Raw genomic sequence first — 25836 nt, 5'->3', positions numbered from 1 at the left:
ATTTGGTGTATTCTTCTATTTGTCTTAAAGACTGTTTTCCTCATAATCCTCATAAATAAATTTTTAAAATGCCTATTTATTATACACTGTTTTAGTATGGAAACATTTTCCTGTAATGTAATGTCCTCTACCACAGATGAGAACATTTACACTGCTGCCAAATCCTCCAGAATATAGAGGTGTTTTGTTTTAAAGAAATATTTCTTAAATAAATGAAACATAAATAAGATATATGGACTTTATTTTTCAAAATTATGTGTTACAAGAAAACTAATAAATTTCTACATATGTGTAACATGTAAATCAAACAAAGAATTTCAGTATTTTTATCATAAACCCAGAAAGTGTTTAGTGCTACAACAAGAAATACTTTTTTAAATTTTAAATTATGTTTATTTTATGGGAGATGGGATATTTCTTTGAATAATGTATGTTTGTTCAGAAATGGATATCTGAGCTGTAATACTGATAAAAATGGTGAAGTAGAAAGTATAAGACTTTAATACAATTAATAAGATTATCCCAACTTCTTTTTTCTTTTTCTTTCTATTTTCTGGAATGCCATCTACCTTCGCATTGTCTTACTTCCACATTTTACAATGAGATTTTATGGTATGTTTATTGCTAAAAAGCAGCCTAAATAAATGAAGTGGCCCTATAATTAATTAATAACCAATTTCAATAACCATATAATAAAGTGCCAAAATAGAATTTGCTATTTATTCTGTATTTTGTAAAGTTTTAACGTTTTTAAAATAGGTATGCTTAGTTGATGGAAATGAGAAAAGTCATAAAAGTGCAAAGAAGCAGGAAAACAAATCATCCCAAATTCCAACATTCCATTAGGTACTTTTTCTATTTTATAATGAAATCGATACTGTACTGAATACTGAATTTTGCATCCTTCTGTTTTCAGTTAGGCTTATATCATTTCCCTGTGTTAAAGGTCTGCATGCTTATAATATGAAGGCTTTTTCATACTTCATTAAAAAGTTTGTTTTCTAATATTGGATATTAAGTTTATTTATACTTTTTCATTATTATAAGTAATGTTATGATGGCTATTTTTTGTACATAAATCTTGGGTAAAATTGAAATGACTTTCACTAGGATAGAGAGACTAGGTCAGTACTCCCCTAAAAACGACAGCCTGTTCTCTTGATTTTCTTCCTTTCTGCAGTAAAATATTTTCAAATGGTTTTCTTAAAAAAAGAAATAGATGGAATTTTTCTGAGACCTTGCATATCTAATAATTTTTTTCTGTTGCAATATCATGTGGAAGGCAAACTTGTTGCTTATATAATTTTTGCCTTATAACCTTTCATTCTCACAGTTGTGATGAAATTGCTCTTTTTGTTTCAGGGATTTAATTACTTGCAGGATAAAAACACAGGTTGATTTTAGCCATAGAAATTACTCTGCTAATGTAGATACAGTTGTCTGTGCATTATTTTTCTTACTAATTTCTCTCTCTGCACACACACCCAACAAAAAGCTGCATATATAGTTTCTCTTGTTGCTTGTACTGCCTTTTCTTCTGCATTCTGAGAGATCTCAAGTTGTTCATCTAATATCATTGTTTCCGTTTTCACTATAGTTATATGGCTTTGACTGCTGCCTTTACTTTGGACTTGAATTCTTTTGTATTTTAAATCTATCTTCATCTTCATTTTCTTATTGTATCCTGCTTTCATTATATTTCAGATTATTTTCCCTATGTATCTTTTTTCCTTTTGTAAAGAGTTTGTATTTTCTTATAGCCTACTGAGATTTCTAATCACTTGTCTAATATATTTTCTGGTTCCTATAGCAAATCCTATAGTAGTTCTTTGGCATTATGTCCCTTTCTTTTAATCAGTAGTATTTTTCATTGGAATCATTTTATTTTTCATTTAACTAATTTTTATTAGTTACATTAATGCAAGCTTCATTAACAAACTCACAAATTTCAGGAGTTAAAGGCAATAGAATTTTAATTTTCTCTGAAGTAATGTTCAATACAAAAGTTTTTAGCGTCTGTGGTCTTTCACTCTATGGGGATTCAGGGACCCTTGGTTCTTCAATTTTATGGCATTTTCATTGCCCAGAGCTTTGGAAGCCCCCACTTCAAAACAGGAGAAGGAAGAAGAGAGTGTGGAGAAGCTCCGCCAACTTCTTAAAATCCTTAGCAATGAAGTGAGATATATCGCTTCACTTACATTTCATTGGCTAAATCTAGTCACTTTGCTTTAATCCAAAATAAGGAGTTGCTGAGGCAACACGTTCACTGGGCAACTACCTCCTGGATTTAAATATGGAATGGAGAACACTTTTTTTTTTTTTTTTTGGTAGAAAACTAGTCATCCTAGCCTCATTCATCTCTTAGTAGGGAGAGGTCTACCCAGGTCTAATGCATGATGACATTCAACATGTAAATATTACTCTCAGTTCCCTTCTTATTCTACAACTGGATGGTAGATAAATATGTTATCTCCTAACACAGTCCCCAATCTCTAGCTTGCTTAATCACCCGTAGCCTTGTTGATCTTAGATGGGATCTCAACTGCCCTAATTTTTTTGGGATCTCAGTACCACTACAATCCTACTGGTGCATTTATAGAAAGTCTCCCTGTTTCCATCTTCTGCCTACATTTTACTTATGAATTCTGAACCTCCTTGATGTACCACTGCCACTTCCAATTTGGCTGCCAGGATATTGCTTTTTTTTTTTGCCTAACTGTTTATTATAACATAAGATCTCCGGGGCTCAGTGGGAACATAATTCTGGTTGATTCAAAAAGTAGCACTTATTTGGTAATTGAAGGCTTTTTTGGTATGTCCAGGAGAGAAATCCCAGAAAGTATTCACATAATAAGGCTGCTCTAAGTGTGTTGTGGAATGTAAGGGAATACAGTTTTGTAGCAGATTATTTCTAAAACATTTTTCTTATTCTCTCCTGCATTGGAGGGCTGTTTTATACACTCCTCCCTTTCATATGGTCCTCATTATCTCAGTGAAAGCTCTCCAAGGGGGAGCCAGGATCTTTTCCACGGGGTAGGCTGGTTGTTGGGCTGCCTCAGTCTCCAAAGCCAAGTCAAGCTCAAAGCCGTAAGTCCAGATCTCAGAGCTTCGTAGGAAAGCTGGGGAGTCAGGAAGTACAGGAACCTTTGAAGTAGTACGTGTCACACTATGGCTCTCCCTCCTGAGAATTAGCAAGAGTAGTGTGCGGTTGTGCTTTCTCTATGGGTTTCAGAAGGCACCTCCGCAGTATATCTCAATTCAACCCAGCTACAAAGTAGGAGTTCAAGGTTACTGCGGAACCATTATATTTAATGCAGTAAAACACAATGTGCTCTTTCATTATAGATTTCACATGATGTGTCTAATTTGATGTATACTTTTTCTCATCTTTTCAGTAAGTTTTGGAATATTACTTGTGTGAATTACTGCAAAAAAGTCTCTTTCCATACTCACTCCTAAAAGCCTTTTATCAAATTAGCTTCCATCAGTCACTCCTCATGTGTCCTAGCTTCTCAGCATCAATCGTTTTAGTTGTATCTGGATTTTTTTTTGTACTTTATTTTAAATTGCCTTATTTATTTATTTATTTTTATGATTATTTATATATACAGTGTGTCTCCCTAGAAGTGTATGTATTTATATAAATTATATGAGCTTATATACAATATAAATAATTGTGTATATATAAAGTTATTTATAGTAGACTGTAAACATATGAAAAATTGCTAGAATGTTATACTTTAGTTGTAGTGACATATTAAGATATGCTGCATTTTATTTTTTAGTCACTGAATTTTTCTGCCTTTTGCTAAAATCTGTTATAAGCAAAATTTGAGTGCCATATATTTTTTACACATTGCCAGACTTCTAAATATTAGCATATAATTTAATATTAATTAAGACTTTTCAAAAGCCAATTTAGATAACTGAAGTAAAGAAAAATCAAATTATATGATGTAAAAAGGGAAAAAAATCAATGCTTTAAACTTAGAAAATAGGATGTTATTCCTTAATTCTACGTAGTAAATTGTGATTTATTTTTATTACTCTGAGATTTATTACATTCCCACTGAATGTTGATTTATATAAGAGGACATTTTAAAAACAATATTCATGATCAGTATTAACTGGCTGATTTTTCAGAGGCAGTATTTACTTTCTGGAAGATGCACAAATCCCCTCCTCCCCACAATAAGGGGAAAATAGTAAGAAGTAGAGAAACAGGCCACTTGAACAGATGCAAGATCAAGGTTAAGTTGTTAAACTTCCAGTAACATTGTGCATTGGCAATGAAAAATGTTAAACATGTTTCAAAGAAATCTATGGACTAGTATTAATGAAATTTGTATTATATTGATGTCTTTTGTGATTGTGCCTGAATTTCAAAAATATAAAAATGATTTTCTTAAATGTATTAACGGGTTCCTAGATTTTCAGTTTGTGTACTATAGAATTTATTTCATCTAATATTGTCCACAAAATGACGGCAAAACTGAAAATTTAAACCAAATTTCAGACTGTAGGAGATGAGACTTTGGGATTATTAGAAACATGCCACAGCATAGTCTTGAGTCATTTTCTCCTCCTATTTTACAAATACCAATGCAAGGCTTTCACAGGTATGGGACCTTGTAAAGTTAAAAGATCACAAATACCAAAGGCTAGTTTCTTTAATGAAGGCAGGTGTTTTCCATTCCCAATGTACCTTTGTGTATGCATTTCCATAATAGCATGACATCTAATCTTCTCTTTGATATAAATGCTTGATGAGAGTAATACCACATGGCTACATATGGTGGTTTTTATGGTGGGATGTAAAATATGAATTTCATATTTTTCTGAGGAGACCAATATATTGTAGGTTGCTGGAAAGAATGAGAGCTTACAGAAACTGTTTAGTTTAAATACCACATCATTTTCTTGTTCTCTGAATCCAGGCAAATAGTGAGCTGCATCAAATTGTGAACTGTACCAAATGCTGAAAGATATTTTCTCAAGGAAAATAAGGAAATGTGACAAACACCTAGGGAAATACTGTTTTGAAGAAGCAAACAAAATATTCACAAACTTTTATTTGTGGGAGATAGGGAAAAAAAGTTTGTCTATATAAGATCTTTGAAAATGTATATCAGAATTTTAGAGTTATTAAATTATGATGATTAATAACAATTATCCCTCATAAAACTACTCTTACTAGATGTTAAACAGATATAATATACATTAAATGCAATTGTGTGGTATTCATGTTAGGATAAGGCTTCTAATAAACATGGTCTTTATTCACCAAACTAGAATGTAGTTGCACATATAGCAGCATTGGGGCATTTGTTATTAGTAATAAATCATAGTTGGTGTTGTATGTTTATAAATTATTTAAACTTTGAGTTGTGAAAAGAATTCTAAAGACTAAAGTTATAAAATTGGACTTTGCTACATTATTTGCAGAACTTGTTTGATTGATGTGTTACTACTAGAAATGATATATTTATTTGATTTTTTTCAAATACTTCATATACAAAGTGAATCTTTTGGCACTTTAGGTCTGAATTTCATAAGCTAAGTTTCTATTATGTCCTTATGTCATCTGAGAGATGGTATTTCTTTTTCTCCTCAACCTATTTTTTGTATAGAGTGATGCACTAATAATAAGAATGAAATGCCTCTAATTTTTATCCAGGCAAGATGATATTGTGGGAAAAGGAATCATCTGATGTAAAGTATTTTATATATTACAGTTTTATATATATATACACAGACATACAAAAAAATATATATATATATTTCTCTCTCTCACTGAAGACAACTTAAAAAATCTACTGAAGTTTATTTCATAGATAAAACCATACATTGAGTATAATATATCATTGAGTTAGTGATTCCTGGTCACTAAAATCAGGACTTATTTGTGATTGAATAAATTTATGAATTCAATTTATGATTGAAAGTAGTAACTGTTACTCTTAAGTAAATTTCAAAAGTAGATTCCTGAAATCATTACAAGAGACTTCAAAAGTCACTTAGGACATATTCTCCTGCAATGAAAGACATTTAAACACTCCTGGCAGGAGACCAGGTAGCCATTAATTAAACAACTTTTTTGACAAACTTATCTCGTAAGTTTGCTCAATACAATTGCAAAGAGCTCAATAAATAGAAAGACAATCTCTATATTAAACCCAAATCAACCTCTCACTAGCTTCTAACATTCAGTGATTTGATCAGCATAAATATGATCTCAGTTTCACATGCCAGCAACCACTTCGTCTAGTCAATGTTTTCTTTTCTAGTGAAAACAGTCCCAGAATTAAATATATATATATATATTTATCATATATGGTTTACAGATTTGGAACTGCTTTTATTCTTTATCAAAATGTAGTATATGGATTGGCAAAGAGATGAAATTAGAATATAATGATAATATATGGGTGAGGTATGTGTGCATGTGAGAGTGTATGTTAGCAGAGTTTTCCTTTTCCAGTAGTTATCTTCATGAAAATTTATTTGGAATTCTCAAGTGAGGAGTTCATATTTTAGTTGATTCCATCATTATATAGAGACCTGTAGAGTTTTCTTTTTATAATTGAAGTAGAGTTGTATTATTAGTTCATTTAAGAAATACAGAATTTTATTTCAAATTGATATCAGAATTGAAATGAATATTACATAATTTATTTGGCAAATATATACATGTATATGTATCTAATTAATATACATTTATAATTTATATAAACCATCCTGAATAGTTTTTTTTCCTAAAAAATTTAATTTAGTAAATAATGAACAATAATTCGCCTCCCATTTTCTAAAACTAGGGTCATGCTTATAGCTTAGAGGATGACACAGTCAATAGAAAATAACTATAGTGTTACTTCTATAGATATTTCTCCTTTACTGAATCTAAAGCAGTGTTGAGAAGAACACGTTCATAAGTAATAGATTGGTAATTCTTTTTCATAATTTAGCAACTAGGTAGAATTTTTGTACCAAAACACACCGAAATTATGACTATTTTAGAGAAAGTATATTATCTATTGTTTTTTATCATTCCTGGATAGCTACATTAATTTTTTATAGAAACATTAGCATATATAGATATAGTACAAATAAGCCTACAGTAGCAAGGCATAAACTACTAACTGCTCACTAATATCTCTCCTTCCTATGCATACAGCCAGACGGCATTTACCAGTCTCCCTTGAAGTATGGCCATGTGCTTGGACATGGAACGGTGTGTGTGTGGTATGTGTGCTTCCAGGCCTCTGCCATTAAATTTTGTACACATGCTTCCCCAGGCTCACTTTCTCTCAGAAGACTTTCACAGTCACAAGGTGAAGATGGCAGTGTATATCATTGATGCTTGTGTAGTGTAAGTTGTCCTCCACCAACGACCTTGAGCAGTCCTTTACTGTTACACGTTAAAGAAACTTCCTGTGTTTTAAACAACTGAAATGCAACCCTTCATCTGAAAGCAAATCCATACTGTAAAATTAGTGGGTGTAATGATTTCTAGACAGTTATCTAGAGATACAAAGGAAGATTTAAGTGTGTTTGCTTTGGCTTTACAGAGTTCTTTTTGCCATATGACATTGTGAAAGTAGGAATCAGATAAGCCTACTTACAATCTTAAAGAGAAGTAGTAAATTTTCAATGTCTGAATCCATAAGTTTAGAAGATTTACAGGCCTAGGCCACTGTAAAGTACAGGATGACAACTCAACTGTCTTAGATTATTTTAAGTTTCAGGTACTTAAGTCAAATTATATCGATATACAGAAAGATATTTAGAATGCAGTCTTAGAAAAATGTTTTGTTTGAATTGTGACAATATTTATTATATGTTATTTTTAAAATTTTGGTCTCTATTAATGATATTTTGATACTACATAAGTGAGAAAAAACTAAAGATTTAGAAACTAAAAATCAAAAGCTGCAAACTCCTTTTAAGGCAAATTTTACAAAATGAAAATTTATCAGGTGCAAGGAATCTATTAAAACATAAATTTTCAAAGTCATTGTCATGTAAAAATATGTCACTTTTCTAGAGCATACTCTGCTGACTTATCATATGAAATGATTCACCAGGTGCACCTGCCATTTTATTTATTCTCTGTGCTTTCAGCTTTCACTTGCTCATTCACTCACTTATCCAATGGAGAGATGGAAATTATATTCAGAGCACCGTGCTAGTGACTGGGCAGTAGGAATTAATCTCATCCATGGCTGGATGCTCCAGGAGATGACCATATAATAAGATAAATGGTACATATCAGTATATAAACAATGGACCATATAATGTTCACTTTTACTCTCTCATTAGCTCAACAAATTATTATTGAGCTTCATGTACATTCCTGCCCTGGAAACCTAAAGGAAGGAGTGAATGTGGCTGGAGGTGGACAGTATGAAAGAATTTACCAAGAAAGCAATATGTTAATTAGCTTGAGTGAAAAGTATGAACTGGAGACATGCAGAGGGAATATATGCCTTTAGGTAAAGAGGTATGGATTACTCACCATATTTGAACAAATGCTCAGGTATTTCTAAATCATTAGGCATTTTGAGGAGGGGTGGGGAAATAGACTAGAAAAGTGAACATATTTCTGATCTTTAGGGCCTTATGTTACATGACACACAGTTTAAATGTTACCTTACAAAACAGAAAATTGGGTAGGTATATAGGTGTATTAAGAATCCAGTCTATGTTCAGAGCTTTAGGAATTCAATAGAGTGAAAGAGCAAAAGGGTTTCCCTCTAGACATGTCATGTGGAGGACACTCTGAGGAAGAGGGGCAAGCCTTAACACAGACAAGAAGATGGAAAGTAGAAATACCATGGAGTTTATATTTATTCCTCAAACATATTAATAAATTTTCCATACCCAAGTTTATTAATTTTTGGTACATTTTAGGCATTTTGCTTTTTCAAGTGTTTCATAATAACAGATTACAAATACAGGGATGAGAGTAATGACTATTTGTTTTTATACATTTTAAGTAAGAAAAGCTGGGGCTTAAAAATTGAAATTCTACCACTGGAAAAACTTCCTTCAAATAGTGACACAGTTTCCAGATTTATTGCTTGGGTTCTGTTCAAATTTCTATTCTAAAACTCCATTTACTATGGTTTTAGTAAAAATTCAGTCCCAGCTGAAACTTGGTATACCAAATATCAGCTCTGGAGCAATGGTTGTTTTTACCAATTTTCCAGAAGATTGATTTAGATTGTTTTGTGTTGTATGACTGTAAAAGAACAACACAGAAAAGGATTCACTAGCTTGATATTTTATTCTGTCTGTATGTTTTAACTCCTTTATTTCTGGCAGTCCATAGTACTACTACAAATAACATATACTGAATGTAATCAGTATATGATTATACTATTTACACAAATAAAACATTTGGGCTATTAACAAATAAAATAATACTTTTATAATAAGAGTAAGAATGGCTAGATTTCCTTCTTTATCTTGCCTGTTTTACAATGTCTAGAGGCATATTTTGACATCATACGTGTTAATATACTAATTGTGAGGTCTGACAAGAGTTAAGCCCTAAATCTGTGGCCCATTTGAAACTTTATTGGAGCTTATTTGACTTATTTTTCCTCTCTGATTTATTAGGATACAGATTTAATTAGCAAAAAAGTATTCTGGTATACCAAAACTAAGTTGACCTCACTGAAGTTTTAATTACTCGTCCTAGTTCTTACCCTTGGGGATAGTAGATATTTCAGCTGATAAAACGAGGTTAGCAGATTGCCTGAGTCAGTTTGGTTAGTGATCAGTTCTAGAGAAATCAGTAGGGGCAAAGCAGAGTAGGCAGTTAGCACAGGTCTAAGTGGATAATGTTCGGAGAGAAAACAAGCCTGTTTGCAGAAGTTGGGAAACAAAGAAGTGCTGGTCTGGGCAACCTTAAAACAACAAAGTCAGAATCATGAGAAGGATTATATTATTAGTCATCAAACAACACTGAAACTTGATATTGAATCAAAGTCCATATACAGCATTCTTCGATATATCTTTCCCCAGGCAGAACTTGGCTTATTGTACTGCCATATCTAAACTCCCCATAAGAATCAAGTGGGGACACCTGGATGGGACTTGAGCTGAGAACAAGGAGAATGAAGACTGACATACCTATGGTTCTTGAAATTCCATCACACCAGTGATGTTAAACTTACTTTACAAGATGGAACTTACTGGTTGGAAAGTAATATGTTTATAAAAACTTCTAAATATGTGCAGTGATTGCTTCAGCTAAAGCCTGTGAGTGTAGTAGGATGGTATGCTCTTGGAAACATGCTGACATTGAGAATTTAAGTAGCCAGGATGACACTTGAAATGACGTCTATCATCTTGATGTAGGTTTTTCCTTTAGTACTTGTCTGTAAAATATAGTGAATTATAATAATAAAAATCATTCAGCATATAATATTCACTTAATATATGGAATTTTCTAAAATGATGTTAATATGTATAATTATAGACTATTATTATATATAAAAGACTGATGACCCACCTATTAAATTTAATCCAATAAAATTTAATGGACATCTACATGTATCATGATATGTGTAAAGCCTTGTAGACAGTATAAATATAAATATTTATAAAAATAAATGTAAATATAAAGAGATATAATCCTGATCTGGGAAAGTTTTAGGTCAAATAGGTGAACTAGAAAAAATGCAAAAACAATGATGTTGTTATTTGCTGCATTTTAATAGTCTCTTAAAATGATTACATAATGAAATATGTTTTTTATCTTTATTTAAGCACCCTAAAGTGTGACATAAATTATTACTCACTGGAAACCAACTTAGACATATTTGAAAATGTTTCTGGCAAGAAGTATGTGATCACCTTTATAAAGATCACAACACTTAAGAAAGGAAAACTATTAATGCAAGTGTATACAATTTGTATACAATTTTGTGTATACAAATTGCTATTAGGTTCTTAAATGAATAATGTCAGATAAATTCAATAGTACTAATGTTATTAAGTTAATTTGGTTTAAAACTAATTAATATACAACTTATTAACTATGCCAGTAACTTTTGTTAGAAATCAGTATAAAATGTGTGTAAAATTCTCCAAGTAATCATCTTAGGAATTTTTATTTTACCCAGCATGAATCCCAAATATGCATTTGTATGATTGATGAACTATTTAGAACCAATGATATATTGGGAAAATAATTTTTATCCAGTGTTAAGCACTGTTTAATTGATTCTTACTCATTGGTCAGTGCTTCTTATTTGCAGCTAAGATTAAATTCTCTAGAGTTCAGCGTTTTGAACTGTTAAATCACCTCACCAGTGGGTGGCAGGCACCTACTAGCTGATGAGGTGTGGCCTCAGAGTAACCTACTTTTAACTCATTAGCTCATTTTAATCTCTATGGTGTGTGAAGAATTACCTTTCATTCTTTTATTCCACATGCTCATTTGTTCTCTTCAGTTATTCCTAGAGTAATGTTGAAAATCTATTTCTTTCAATGAAATGTTTGAGGTTTTATTTTTTTAAAAGATATTTAGATAATCATGAACATTCTGTGTGCTCAAACGAAAGCACTTTTGTTTTAAAGATTGAATTCACTGCAACCGACAATATTACGATTCTTCTTCTTAGGTTCACTATAAATATATGCAACTAACTCTGTAGAAAGTATGGATTATTTCTGAGTCTCTACTACCTTTTGTGTTCATTTGGAAACCATAAGGTAACACAACAGTAGCTTCAGAGATCACTCATTCAGTATTTCAAATAATTGTTCAATGAACGATCACTTTTAAAAAAAAAAATTTGCAGCATGATGTTTCTAGGTCTTTTATGCTCAACAGTGTCTAAACAAGACACTTTTTTTCTTGTTTTGGGGGCTTTTCTCCCATGGGGGATGTATCAAAGAGGACTTCCTAATTCAGTTCTTTTTCACTCTGCTCTTATCATATACAGACAGAGTTTGGCTCTCGGTTTCAATTCAATAGTCATTCACTGAAAACTTGCTGTGCAGATATATTTGGGATGCAGGGAGCTGAGATGAGCAAGACAAGGATCCTGCTCACAGGGAATCCATTGCGTTATATTTCACCCCTCTTTGGACTTTAAAAGGTTTCCTTTTTTTCTTTCATACTTAAAATGCTGTGATAAAGAGAACTGCAGATGACATCATAAGTATTTACAAACTTGATAAATGCTGTGGATGTAAGGTTTGTTTAAAATGTTCAGTCCAAAGGGATTTCTCTGGTGAGGGGGGAAGTGGGGAGGTGCTGCTAGGAGAACAGGCCCTGAAGATATCTGTACCAGAGATGCCATTTCTATTTTTCATGCCTTTATTGATCCCCTTTCTCTTGAGCCTATAAATATGATTCAGTCTCTTCCTTCCAGAAAAATAGCCTCCCTTCCTTCTGACCCTGGACTGTCTCCTACTCTTCTCATCCAAGAGTGCAATCTGGTTCCTTCTTAGCAACCCTCTCATGATATAGCCACACTCACCGACACCGTCCAAATACAGTGGACACTTTCCAATCTTGAAATCACTTAACTTCTCTATAATAAAAAATGTTTATAGCTACTAAAATAAAATAAAATAAAATAAAATGTTCAGTCCAATAAAAATTTCCTTAGGCAGCTCTTTGCTTTTGGCAAATGAATTATCAAGGAAATTTATACAATAAATAATCCCTTTGCTAATTGTGTGACTTTCTTCCCTTTTGGGAATATGTTTTCAGGTTTTGAATATCTATTTATGTATTTCATTTCTCTAAACCATATACCTTATACTTTCACTCAATTGTTATTATCTCCACCTAACACTCAGCAGACTGGGGTACACGATAAGTGACTTACCTATTCATATGGCTAACCAATGACAGAGCTTACATTAAAATACATGTATTCTACTTTTCAGAGCCTAATTTTTAGTCAAACCTGGTAGTAATTATAAAACAACTCAAAAAATTATATGATTTGGTAAGCTGAATCGAGACATTTCAGACTTTAAATATTTAGGTTCTCATCAGGATTCCAAACCTAAAATATTTTAATATATCATTGCACATTTGTTTAAATCACTTTACATACAACATGATACCATAGTTCTCATAATGCAAAGATGGAAATGATTCAGGAATTATTATCCACAGGAAACCTGACCTCATATAAGTGCCTAAAGCAGATCTTCTGATACCAAAGTCAGTGCTTTTAGCATTACTCCACACAAATGGTTTAAATATGAACACTTTCTATTTGTATGCATTGAGTAATTCATTTTGACTTCGGTGATATTATGTAGTTATATAGTTTATATATATATAATATATTATATAGTTTCCATAAAATAGTCTGACTAAAAGAGAGTTAAATTCCTTTTGCCAAGATTCACTGAAAATTGTAAGCTCTGTCTCTCTGTCAGTGTGACCTGTGTTAGAAGAAATGAAATTGAACACAGGGGGTGAATAACATGTTTTACCCACACAGTATCATTGCAGGAACCTGAGGTTTTCCCTTTTGGAGACTTCCTTTTTATAAAAAACCAAGAAATATGTGATAAATATTTTTTAAAATAAAATCATACCTTTGAAAAGTGGTTGGTATAGCATGAGGTCCTATTGGGGAAATGACAAATCTGTGTCTCCCTGTTTTCCTCTAGCAACTGAACAAGGCATATATAATAGGGAGTGTAGGAGATAGAGTACAAAATAGACATTTTTATAAAAAGTCTGCTGTAACCTAGTGGAGTTGCAAACACAATTGTAATCAGTCTTCCTTAATTTTTATAGTCAATAAAAATCAGTTTTGAAAATGCTTGCAAGTGTATGTCTCCTTATGAAATGAGAGGTAACAAAGAATGGTAATAGATGGACTATAACCATTCAGGTTTGTGTTATTGAGTAAGTGGGAGGATGATTTTTAAAGTATATTTAAAATCATGAAAATTTAGAATTTTACCAAATATATTTTTTAATTCCCTGCTCCTCTCACAAAGCACAGAGGAAAGGTATAGGCAATTTAAGAATATATGGCACTTGGGATCCCCCTCTTACTCTGTGGCAAATGTATATAATGAGTTTCAAGCTTTGATATCAAAACCATTTCCCCATTCCATCTAATGTGCATGAAATATTTTAAGCTGAGTTATTATTGTAGATTCATACCCAGTTGTGAGAAATAATACAAAGACATCCATGTACCCTCTACCCAAATAACATCTTGGAAAGATATCACAGCTAGAAAATAGACATTGACATAGTCCACCAATCTTATTTGAGTTTCACCGGTTTTACATGTACTCGTTTGTGTGTGTGTGTGTGTATGTGTGTGTGTTTAGTTTTATCCAGTTTCATTACATATGTAGGTTAATGTATCCATCACCACAGTCAAGATGCAAAGCGGTTCTATTACCACAAGGATCCTTTGTGCTGTAGTTTTATAACCACACTCATATCACTCCCACTCCCCTCCACCCCTTACTAACCTTAACCGTTGGTAAGAACTAATCTTTTCTCCATCTCTATAATTTTAGTTATTTCAAGACACTATATAAAAGGATTTCATCTTAATTTATCTATAGAGTTTTTGAATGTATCACTTTGTATATTTTCTTAGTAGTTGCTCCAGGTATTGAAATGCTATACATATACGACTTAGCACAGTCTACCAGTTTTACCACTTCTGGTAAAGTATGGAAACCTTTCTTCCATTAGGTCCTTTTGCCCTGACACTTTTTATTTGTTTTGACTATTCCTTCTTTACATGTTGAACACTGCATCAGCTGATGGTATAATTTTTGTTTTAACCATCATATAGTCAGGAAAATGTAGCAGAGTAGTCTATATTGTATTTACCCATATTTTTTGTTCTCTCACTTGTTCTTCCTTCTTGATGTTTCAAAATTTCTTCTTTTCTGTTTGAAGAACTTTAACTTTTCTTTAAGACGGATCTGCTAGAGAAACATGTTCTTAGTTTTCCTCCTTCTAAAAATATATTTATTTCCCCTTGATTCCTGAACGTTGGTTTCACTGGATAAGAATTCACGATCAACAGTTCTTTTCTTTCAGCACTTGAAAAACGTGCCACTGCCTCTGACCTCCATAATTTCAAACGAGGTCATATATTGTCATTTGAAATGGTGTTTTCTTATAGGTAATATGTCTTTCTCTCTGGCTGCTCTTAAGATTTTTTTCCTTTGTCTTTGGATTTCAGGAGTTTCATTTCACTGTATCTTGATATGGACCTTTTGGGGTTTATCCTGTTTGAGTTTGCTCCTCTTCTTGATTTTGTACGTTTATTTCTTTTGCCTGATTTGTGAAGTTTTTGACCATTATTTCTTAAATTCTTTCCGCCCCACTCTCTTTCTCTTCTTTTGGGACTTATATGGTACCAATGTTGGATATTTTGTTATTGTCCCACAGGTCCGCAAGATTCTGATTTTTTGTGTTTTTGATTGGTTTTCCAATCTGTTTTCTCTCTCTTGTTCAGATCCAGTGACTTGTATTGGTCTGTCCTTAAGTTCACTGATTCTATCCTCTGTTGTCTCATTGTACTATTTATCCAATCCAGTGAGTTTTTATTTTGGTTGTTGTATTTTTGACTTCTATACTTTCCTTTGGTTCTTTTTTTAAATAACTTCTTTAGTTTGCTGAGATTTTCTATTTTGTATTTGTTTCAAGATAATTAGTAATTGCTTGTTAAAGTAATTTTATGATGGCTTTAAATTCTCTGTCAGATAATTCTAACATCCATTTCAACTCAGTATTAGCATCTGTGGATTATTTTTTCTCATTCAAGTTATGTTTTGCCTGGTATTTGGTGTGACCAGTAATTCTTTTTTTATCACATGCTGGACATTTTGGTTATTGTGTTAGGAGACTCTGGATACTATTTACATCATCTATATAGGTTCAGCACACAGGTCCTGGCTTACATTTGTGGGCTATGGTTCCACCAACAATTTAATTTTCAGAGCCTTTGTGGTGCTATTTGGTCACTTTGAGTTGTCTGTTTCCACCGGGAGTTGTACTGATCCCTACTGGTGCCACCTAAGGAAGCAAGGCTTCCTGATGGCTCTAGGTGGGATAAATGGTTCTTTAGCTCGTCAAAGATCACTTCAAGGGCTGGGTAATTGTTATAGAAAGATTGACCTACTGCCTGTGCTGCCCCATTGACCATTGTCTCTCAGTAGGGAAGGGGAGTCTCCAGCCCAATGGAGAAAGAGATTGCTTTCCATGACAGTGATGCTCCCGACTGATTCCCCTTGGGGGTGGCCCAGTCCCTCCCGAAGTTCTTGGTTGGAATCCCATTTGCTCTGCAATAAAAATGAGTCTACCTAGGCCACCTTCTGTTGCTAGGTTATGGTTGGAAGAAGCCGGGACTCAAATGCCTTTTACAATTGGTTAGAGACACACTGTGTTATTCCTTAGGTTCTGGTATCCCTAACCAGTCCCCTTTCCTCTTTCTACCTTTCAGAGTACTCCTTTAGTCACCTCTTGCTTCATTCCTGGTTTTATAGCTGTCCTTAGTGGAGCATATAGTGATATTTAAGTTTTTTAATGCTTTTCCCAAAATGATTTAAAAGAAGCATAAATAACCAAGATGCTAAAAGATCTGTGAAAACAGGTGTTCTGTGATAGAAAAGGTGGTTTGAACCAAAGAATATATTAAAAGTATTTAACAGACAGTACAGCAGAGGCACCAACCAGTCAGAGCAAATTTAACATCAGGTACACTACAGGTGCTTTTCAGCTGAAAGTTAGCTCTGATTTTAAAAAAGTTTAACAGGTGTCTCTACTGCAGAGAACTTTCAATATGCTAAGGTTCATTGTTGGTTTCCTAGAAGGAACTGAGCAGTCATAGTTTTCCCAAATTTATCTGGGCATAGAAGTGAACCTTTTTGTTTATAGCTTTTCTTGGTACTGACAACTCATGAAAGACTTTGTGAAGGAAAGCCATTTTTATCACCATCAATATCTACCTCATCCAAGGTATTGTACTTACTAGATGCAATCATTTAATTAAAAAGTTATTTCTCAGAACATTAAGGAACATTTAATTCTACTTTGATTTTTAAATCTGATAAAATATTTCAATATATTTAAACCTTCCTTTAGAACGTTTCAGGAAACCAGATTTAGACATATGGCCAAAGAAAATGTTTATTGTGTTGTGCTAAAAATATGTAGTCTAACGGTAGTGACTTTTCCTAATGTTGTTATTCACATTTTCAGTATTTTCTTTTTCCAGCTTTAAGGGACAATAGGATCGAGCTGGTTCGGGCTTCCTGGCATGAACTGAGTATCAGCGTCAGTGATGTCTCTCTCTCTGATGAAGGACAGTACACCTGTTCTTTATTTACAATGCCTGTCAAAACTTCCAAGGCCTATCTCACTGTTCTGGGTAAGTGCAAGGGACTAACACCATGTGATCACAAGCCAGAGAGATGTGTACAGCTACAGCAACATGATTCAATAACAAATCTACACTTTGAGGATCATCAAAAAGCATTAAAAAATCACTTAGTCATTTCCCCCATTTTATAAATAGATAAAGAGAGGTGTAAAGATTTGTATGACTTCCCAAGAGCAAACAGCCATTTTGTTTCTTAGCCAGCAATAGACACCAGGTTTCTTGATTTTCAACTGAATTCCTTTGTGTCTAATCATCTCTATATTGTATACATGGTAATCCTTTTATAAAGTGATAGAATAATGAACATAATGAATTCAATGTGTCTATCAGATGCTCCTCCACCTCATCATCAGTCACCTAATGGGATCTTCCTTAATATCTATTGGCTTCCAAATATGACCATTTGTGTATTTTAGTGTATTTAAATGACCCTAACATTTCTGTTTGTCTTCTTGCCTTTTAGCTTTGTAGTTTTCTAGATTACTAAATGAAGTACATAATGTCGCTTGCGCATGCAGCTTGTAGCTTCTTTGTTTTTTTATTCTCTAAGTATCGGGCCATTTTTCTAAAGGTTATAGTGACACCAAAAAGCAATACATTCATAGAGTTTCTGAGGAAATAAGCTTGCAGCTCACAGCTCTCTGTGATTCCACAGACGTCAGTGGCCCAATCAGCTGAAATTGCTGGAGTTCATTGAAACACACCTGTGTACTGAACAAGTTAGAGGAATTTAAAGATTGATTTTTTTTTTTTTTGCCCCTAGCTTGCCTTCCTTTTTTGATAGATAAAGGCATAACACTGCATTTAAACGAACTAATGCATGCTGTTCTTTTGGGTGAGAATATTAAAGTTAATCCTGCTAGTGAATTGGTTTTGTGCATAGGATATGAAATATGTTTCTTTGCAAGTCCCACTGGGACTATTGTATAAAAATCTTCACAAGTTTGCCATTAAGGACAAAATACACCCACTAAATGGAGTATCTCAGGATAGCAGCTGCCTAAGATTAATGTATTGTTCTGCAGAGAGCCAACTTGAGACCCCAAGAAATACGAAAGTGGCTAATTTCAGTTTATTAAATGGTGATGTGACATGTTTTTTTTTTTTTTAAAAGCTATATGAAGGTGAACGAAAAAAAAAAAAAAAGCTAGCCAGCTAGTGGAGTATGTTGATCTGTCATTTATCTTTGTTGTTCTTGTTGTTGTTTTAGTTTGTATTTCTTTTATTGGTGCCTTCCAACATTTTTACATTTTATTCTTTTCAAACTGAATTAAATAGTACAATAAAGAAACTTTCAGTCTGCCTTTATTATTGAATACTTTTAGAAGAAATTTTAATAAACCTCTGTCATGACAGCAGAATATTATTGCCTCCAAAATGTGTAATGTTCTATTATTTAAATCATCAATGTCTATCTCTGAATATTAGTTATCTGCTTATTCATTGGATGATTTGGACTAGAAAAGGTAATAAGTAGCTAGCATTAACTAGCATTAAAAGTAATACATATCATGCTCCACAAAACTGCAGTTACATTTCTAACACAAATGACATCAAGAGACATTCTCTACTTTAGAAGAATCAGAAAAATAAGTATAGTTGCAATTATTAATGAATCCCTTATTCCAAAATGCATTTTCTAGAAAAAGGTACACAGAGGATAACAATATTTTTTAAGCTTTAAGAATTCTGAAATCAGGAATGAAATGTGCTATTTTGGTTAAATCACAGTTTGCTAAAGAATGAAGAAATATGCTTTGTGGATTTTTTTTTGCCCAATGCAAACAATCTACCTTCTTAAATCCCCACACTGGTAATAAATCTTAAGATACGGTTGTTTTTAAGATTACAAAGAGTATTTCTGCAGGTAAAATTTAATTTAAAAAAACTACTTTAACTAAACGCATTTTAAATGCTTTCTGGATAATATACACACACATATGCATATTTACACAGACACACATATGTGTTTGTATGTATGTGTATATATATCTCGCTATATATTTTTTATATATTTTGTCATTTATTTTATTATATAGCAGTTTACTATTATTATGTTTTGGTTTATTATTCTTGATTGAAGTTATTGTCAGTTAAACACCCAGTTTAGCTTTGTTTGTGAAAGTAATAGTCGTAAGAACAAATCAACCCTGGAGATTAATGTTTACTTCATTCATTTGCTTAAATTTCAGGTGTTCCTGAGAAGCCTCAAATTAGCGGATTTTCATCCCCAGTTATGGAGGGAGACTTGATGCAGCTGACTTGTAAAACATCTGGTAGTAAACCTGCAGCTGATATAAGATGGTTCAAAAATGACAAAGAGATTAAAGGTAAGGAAAGGGGAAAGGTCTCCAAATCAAAATTAATGTGCTGAAATTAGTGTGAAGTGTTAGATTCAGGGCATTTTACATTTTCCTTTTCAAACCACAGTCACTTTCTGATTAAGTGTAATTTGAACCAGATTTACCTTAAATTAGGTAATTTTACAAGGTATATTAATATCATCTCTGTGTGCCCCATTTTTCTCTTATGTAAAACAGTTTTAAAATGATATACATCTAGAGACTTTCCTGGTGATCCAGTGGTAAAGAATCCACCTTATAATGCAGGGGACGTGGGTTTGATCCCTGGTCAGGGAACTACGATCCCACATGCTGCGGGGCAACTAAGCCCATGCACCACACCTACTGAGCTCGAGCGCCTCAACTAGAGAGCCTGCGTGCCCCAAACTGCAGAGCCCACATGCCCTGGAGCGTGTGCACCACAACTAGAGAAGAGAAAACCCACACACCACAACTAGAGAGAAGCCCGCGCGCCGCAACGAATGTTTAGCATGCCTCAAGGAAGAGTCTGTGCGCGGCAACTAAGACCTTACGCCGCCAAAAATAGATTAAATTAATAAATAGATAAATAATAAATCTTTTAAAAAATGATATATATCTAGTGGGAAACTTGGAGAAATAAATAAGTTAATATATAAAAAACACACAGATTTGTACTTGGCAATAGCAAGGGCTAAGTGTTCATGTTAGATATGATTATTTTAGAGCTCATCTATAGTATTTAGATTATAGACAGAGAAACTCCATGAATTATTTCTTCAACTTGTTGGTTCTGAAAATACAAAGTTTTGAGAATAAAACTAGCTAAATATCAATAAATCTGTTTTTCAGTAGTTCTCACACAGGGTAAAATAATGTGCTTGTCTCAGTAAAAATGCACAGAAATGTAAATATTCAGCATAATTCTGCTCTTACTTGATACACTTAAACACACACGTGCACACACACACTTTTTTAGGGTGGATTAAGAAGTTTATAGAGGAGATGGCTAGTAAGTCTGGTAGTGGTTTTTGTACCCCACGTACAGAAATCTTGGACCTGACATCACATGTACATTAAAACCCGAATATAAGAATCATCTATTATGCTTGTTAAAAAATTTTCCTATTTATATAGTAATATGTATTATTCTCAAGGTAACCTTCTAGGAGATAGGTTGATGCAAACCATTCTGGTTATTTTAACTTGTAATTCAAGTATCTTACTTAGGCATGGAGGCCCAACAGGTAGAATTGCCTATATTACTAAGAAGTTATGGGTTTACAATCCATACAATTATTCTACCTCTTTTCTATTTTAATTACTTTCTCTTTTTATATTTTTTTCCCAAAACAAGGAACTATCTGTAATTTATCCATAATTACTACCTTTACTTTAGAACTTCTAATCAATACATTTTATTGGACTAACTTTGGAGAAGTACAAGCACCCATTTCACAAGTTAGATACTCACTTTGCTGAGTTAAACTTGCTCTTATATTCTGCCAGGGCTCAGTACCATCCATTCTAATTCTGCCTTTAGTATATATTTGTTTAGGTTAGTGTGTTAAATGTCTAGTCTTGGTTGGAGCTTTTCTAAATGGACCCTCTACACTGCATCCAGAGTTATCTTACTATGACAAGGGTCTAATCCAGCCACTTTTTCTGCTTAAGCACTTCTGATTGAAAGTCCTAACCTGGAGGATAAGTTTAAAATCCGATTTCCTTGGCCTATAAGAAAGCTCCTGGCAGTGAATTCTTACAAATCAGATGGTTTTCTATGTGAAAGGCTTGGTTTATGTTAGAATGTTCTTCTTAAATACTCTCCTTCGGTTAAATTGTTTTATTACCTACATGCATCTCTTTCTGAATTCTGACATAATTAGTTAGTTAGTGAGTGAGTTAGTTTCTCTTAATTCCTTACCATTTTATTTGTGTTTTGGATAAACATATTCTCAGGGAGGTCAGAGACTAACATACTAGTCATTAATATTGGTTGATTGTTTTTAACATTGTAGCCTTATGAGAAACGCATAATGTTTTCATTACAAATATTTTTATAAAATATCTTAATTTTTGACAAATTTGGCTTCTGCTCTGAATGCCAGATTTATTCATAAACTAGGTAGAGAGGGGACTTTTGTTTATATGTAAAAACATGAAATTTTGATCTTATAAACACCATACTTTAAAATCATCTGAATCAAGACTAGAATGAAAATCAAGAGAAAACCATATACAGAATCAGCATTTGGTTCTGTGTTCTATTCAGAAGTAGTGAAGCTTTGTTTTTTCTGTGCTCTTCAATGCATGGCCATTAATAGAGCATTTATTATTCCTACACTTGCATTCATCTATATAGCTCTTTATTTGTTTATAACTCTTATTTTGCATGTTTACATAGTTTGTCTTTACAATGATATGGTGAACTTCCTGAGTTCTCTAAAATGTTTTTATAGGTGTATAGGCAAATATGCTGTATTTAGTACTCTATACAGAATGCGCGCTCATTACTATTGCTGTGCTCTATACATGTGAAGTGAAAGTTTGCTCTAAAATCCCTCAGCAGATACACATCACTGAAAGGAGTGTTCTATCCTTATCTTGCACTCTTGTCTTTTCAGAAATCAAAATTTGACTTCCTATTATCATGTAACAATTTTTACTATAATATCACTTGAGATTTTTTAAAAAGACACTCCCTAGTGTAAGGAATTGGAAAAGATAGGCTAATCAAATCCAGTTAAATTCAATTCGATAAGAAATTGTTAAAATGTGTCCCAATTATACAGCATTCTATGGTGCATGAGTGAATATCCAAATGAAGAAAACAAGAACCTTGACCTGGAGAAGTTTAAAATGCCTTTGGGGTGATAAAACCAGCTATGAGGAGTACTTTCCTATAAAGAGGAATGTAACATTATGTAAATCCCAAAGTAGTTATTACAGTCAAGGGAAAGTATTATTTTCCATATGTTTTGACTAAGCACTGGCCAGTTCAGCATATTGACACTGTGTTAAGTTTCAGACTCTGTATGATAGAGGTAGGGGCTTTCAAAGTGACTTCTGATTTCAGGAGGAGTCATTGTTCTGTACATTTTTTTCTCCATTATTATCTAACATATGAATTTAATCACCAAGTTTCTGGGAGAGAGTTGTTTCATAGTCCTAGCTGATCACATTTTCTTGGCCATGGTATTTCCATGTTAGATTATACAGCATGGTTCTCAATCTTTAGCAGGCATCATCATCACCTCCAGGGTCTGTTAAAACTCAGATTATAGGGGCCTGACCCCAGATTTTCTGATTGAGTAGATCTGGGTTGGAAACCGAGAACGTATATATTTAGCAGTGTGTTGAACTGGTGAGTGGTGAGGGTGCTCCTGCCTGGGGACCACACTGGTGTATAGAGAACTTAACGTTGACAAGTATCAGTAACATATTGAAGTCTTGCCTCTGTCTCTGAACTTTAGTTTTCTCATCTAATAAATGAGGATTATAAAGCTTGCCTCAAAGTGCTATTGCAAGGATTTCATACAAGCCAATATGTATAAAGTGTTTTCACAGTATAAGGAATCACTGAATATATTTTAGATATTATTATTATTGTTATCATTATTATTACTATCTTGAGCAAACCATGATTGGTGAGTTGTAACAATCCCTGAATTAGTCCTAGAAATATAACCAAAACAGAATTATTTCTTTAAGGTATTCACTTTTGGGGGATGGACATATAAACATAAGATCTAACAAGTATAGTAACAGACATATGAACTGGCTACAGTTGTTGTACAAAACAAGAAACAGAGATGTGCCCTACTTTGTGGCAGAGGGAAAGACGAGAGTTCATTGATGAATGAGAGTACTCAGTAAGTATATGTTAAATGAATAAGTGGATCTTAAACGATGAATGGAATTCACTATATGGGTTGTGGGTAAAAGTAGGTGGTAGATCATTCTAAAGAAAGAAACCATGTGTTTATGCAGAGTAAAAGCATGTGATTGTTTGAAGGAACTGAAACTTTCTGTTTGATACAGACATGAGAGATAAACGGGAAGGTAGGGGCCAGTTAAGTCATGGAAGATCTTTTACTCCAGATTAAGGAGTTTGGAATTTATTCTGTAGGCAGTGGTGAAACACTTTCTTCTATACGCTTTAAACAGTGGAATGAATAATCATAATTTTCATCTAACTCTCCTTTTTCCTCCCGATGAGTCTGACTCAGAAATCCCTTTGGTGCCTGTGGGCAGCTCTGTATTCAAAACTGCAGGGGGTTTCACTGTAGCTTTTAATCTTCTGTGTAGCTAGGAAGTTGGAAATTTTGCCATTTAGTGTAAGGAGAAAATGTGTATTGCCTTCCTAAATCTATCAGTGTCCTGAGAACTTGTATAAACTTTCCATTCCATGTATAAGTTTAGTAACTTGTAGTTTGAGCAGTTATCATCATAAAATCTTAAGATTTTCTTTTCCAGCCGACTAGCTTTTACATGAATGTGTTAGGCAGAATTCTATGAGAACCCTCAATGACCCACATTTTTGTATAATCTTTTCCCCTGGAGTGTAGGAAGGACTTGAGAATATATGTGATATCACTGCCTTGATCATGTTGATCATGTTACCTTACATGGCAAAAGGGATTTTACAGATATAATTATGGATCCCTTTTGAGTTCAGCAAAGGGAGATTGCTAAGGGAAACCTGACATAATGAGGTGAAGTTTTTATAAAAGAATAAAGAGCCAGACATCCTCCTCCTGGCCTGGAAGAAAGCAAATAGCCATGTGTGTACTGTCTATAGGGGCCATGTGACAAAGAGCTGTGGGTGACCTCTAGGAGCTGAAAGCTGTTCCTGAGTGGCAGCTAGTGAGAAAATGGGGACCTCGGACATACAACGTCAAGGAGGTAAATTTGCCAACAATCAGTGAGTTTGTAGAGGACTCTAAAACCTAGATGGGAATCACAGCCTCAGCCAACACCATGATTTCAGCCTGGTGACACTGAGAAGAGGACCAGGATAAGCCCTATCTGGACTCTTAATCCATTGAAATTGTGAGATAATAAATGCATATTGCTTTAGGACACTAAGCTTTTAATCATTTATTATGCACCCGTAACAGGAAACTGAGATCCAGAAAGGCAGAATGATTTCTCATAGTCACACATCTGACAAAGAATGAGCTTGAATATTCCAATTCTAAGACCCAGCACTTGAATTGGGGAAGAAAGCTGAAGGCTGGAAGAATATTTAAGGGACCTTTCAAACATGAATTAGTAAGGCCCTGAACTAATGGATGAAATGGCATTTTTTTAAATGGATGGATTTAAAAGAGAAGACAAATTTCAGGTGAACTTGGTGAATGAGTCTGGGAGATGGAGCAAAAACAAGGGTCAAAGACAACACAATTTGGGTGCCAACACAACTTGGTTAGTGAACATGTGGAAATAAGAAAGGCATTAGGAGAAATTAGTTCAGAAATAAATGATAATATGTTTATTCTTTGAGGTTGAAGTAACTATATATTGGTAGAATCTAAAAGTTAAACTTGGCAGGCTTTTGGAGTTAGGTGACTTATGATTAAGAAAGGGATTCTGATAACACAAAGGTCTATCATCTCTTACGAAGGACATTTTTAGTTTTAGCCTCTATAAATAGTTATCACCCTTTATTTGTGCAGCACACTCCCAACAGAAACCCCCTCAGTACTTCCTTCTGACCCTGAGAATCATGCTATGTAGTAACCTGCATATTCATCAAAGCCTGACTTTGTGGGGAGTCACTGAAGCTTGTCAGTGCCTAATAGTATTGCCTGTATTCTACAAGTGTTATTTACTTAGTATACATTGTTTGTTTCAGATGTTGGACCATCAAGCTTAAGCTGACTTTAGCTGTGTTGCCCTGTGTGAACAGGACTCTTCACATACACTTTAGTGTTAATCAAAAATAATGCAGCAGCTCATTTTCAAGTTGGCTAAATATAGTATAATTGTACTATAAGCTACTTAGTAAATAATTTTTCAGCATTTGGAAACTTGAGAGTGAATTTCTGAATGTTGTGTTTCTTAAAAGGTAGCCTCGGATTAGAATCACCTGAGGTACTAGTTAG

At 33.6% G+C, this 25836-nt stretch overlaps 1 protein-coding gene across 3 annotated transcripts in view; it reads left to right on the top strand.

Annotated features, from left to right (window-relative positions):
* CADM2 (cell adhesion molecule 2) overlaps positions 1-25836 on the top strand; it is a 1045186-nt gene that overhangs the window by 865700 nt on the left and 153650 nt on the right. For 2 of the 3 annotated variants that reach the window (XM_059921361.1, XM_059921360.1), the window contains exons 3-4: positions 17244-17396; positions 19601-19738. In XM_059921361.1, the coding sequence (XP_059777344.1) occupies positions 17244-17396; positions 19601-19738 (291 nt within the window). The remainder of the gene's footprint in view (positions 1-17243; positions 17397-19600; positions 19739-25836) is intronic. The other variant, XM_059921362.1, reaches the window with a different exon arrangement.

This window comes from Balaenoptera ricei, chromosome 4, assembly GCF_028023285.1.
Source record: "Balaenoptera ricei isolate mBalRic1 chromosome 4, mBalRic1.hap2, whole genome shotgun sequence".
In the NCBI taxonomy this organism is placed as follows: domain Eukaryota; kingdom Metazoa; phylum Chordata; class Mammalia; order Artiodactyla; family Balaenopteridae; genus Balaenoptera; species Balaenoptera ricei.
The sequence above is the reverse complement of the archived record's forward strand: the minus strand, read 5'-3'. Positions and strand labels throughout refer to the sequence as shown.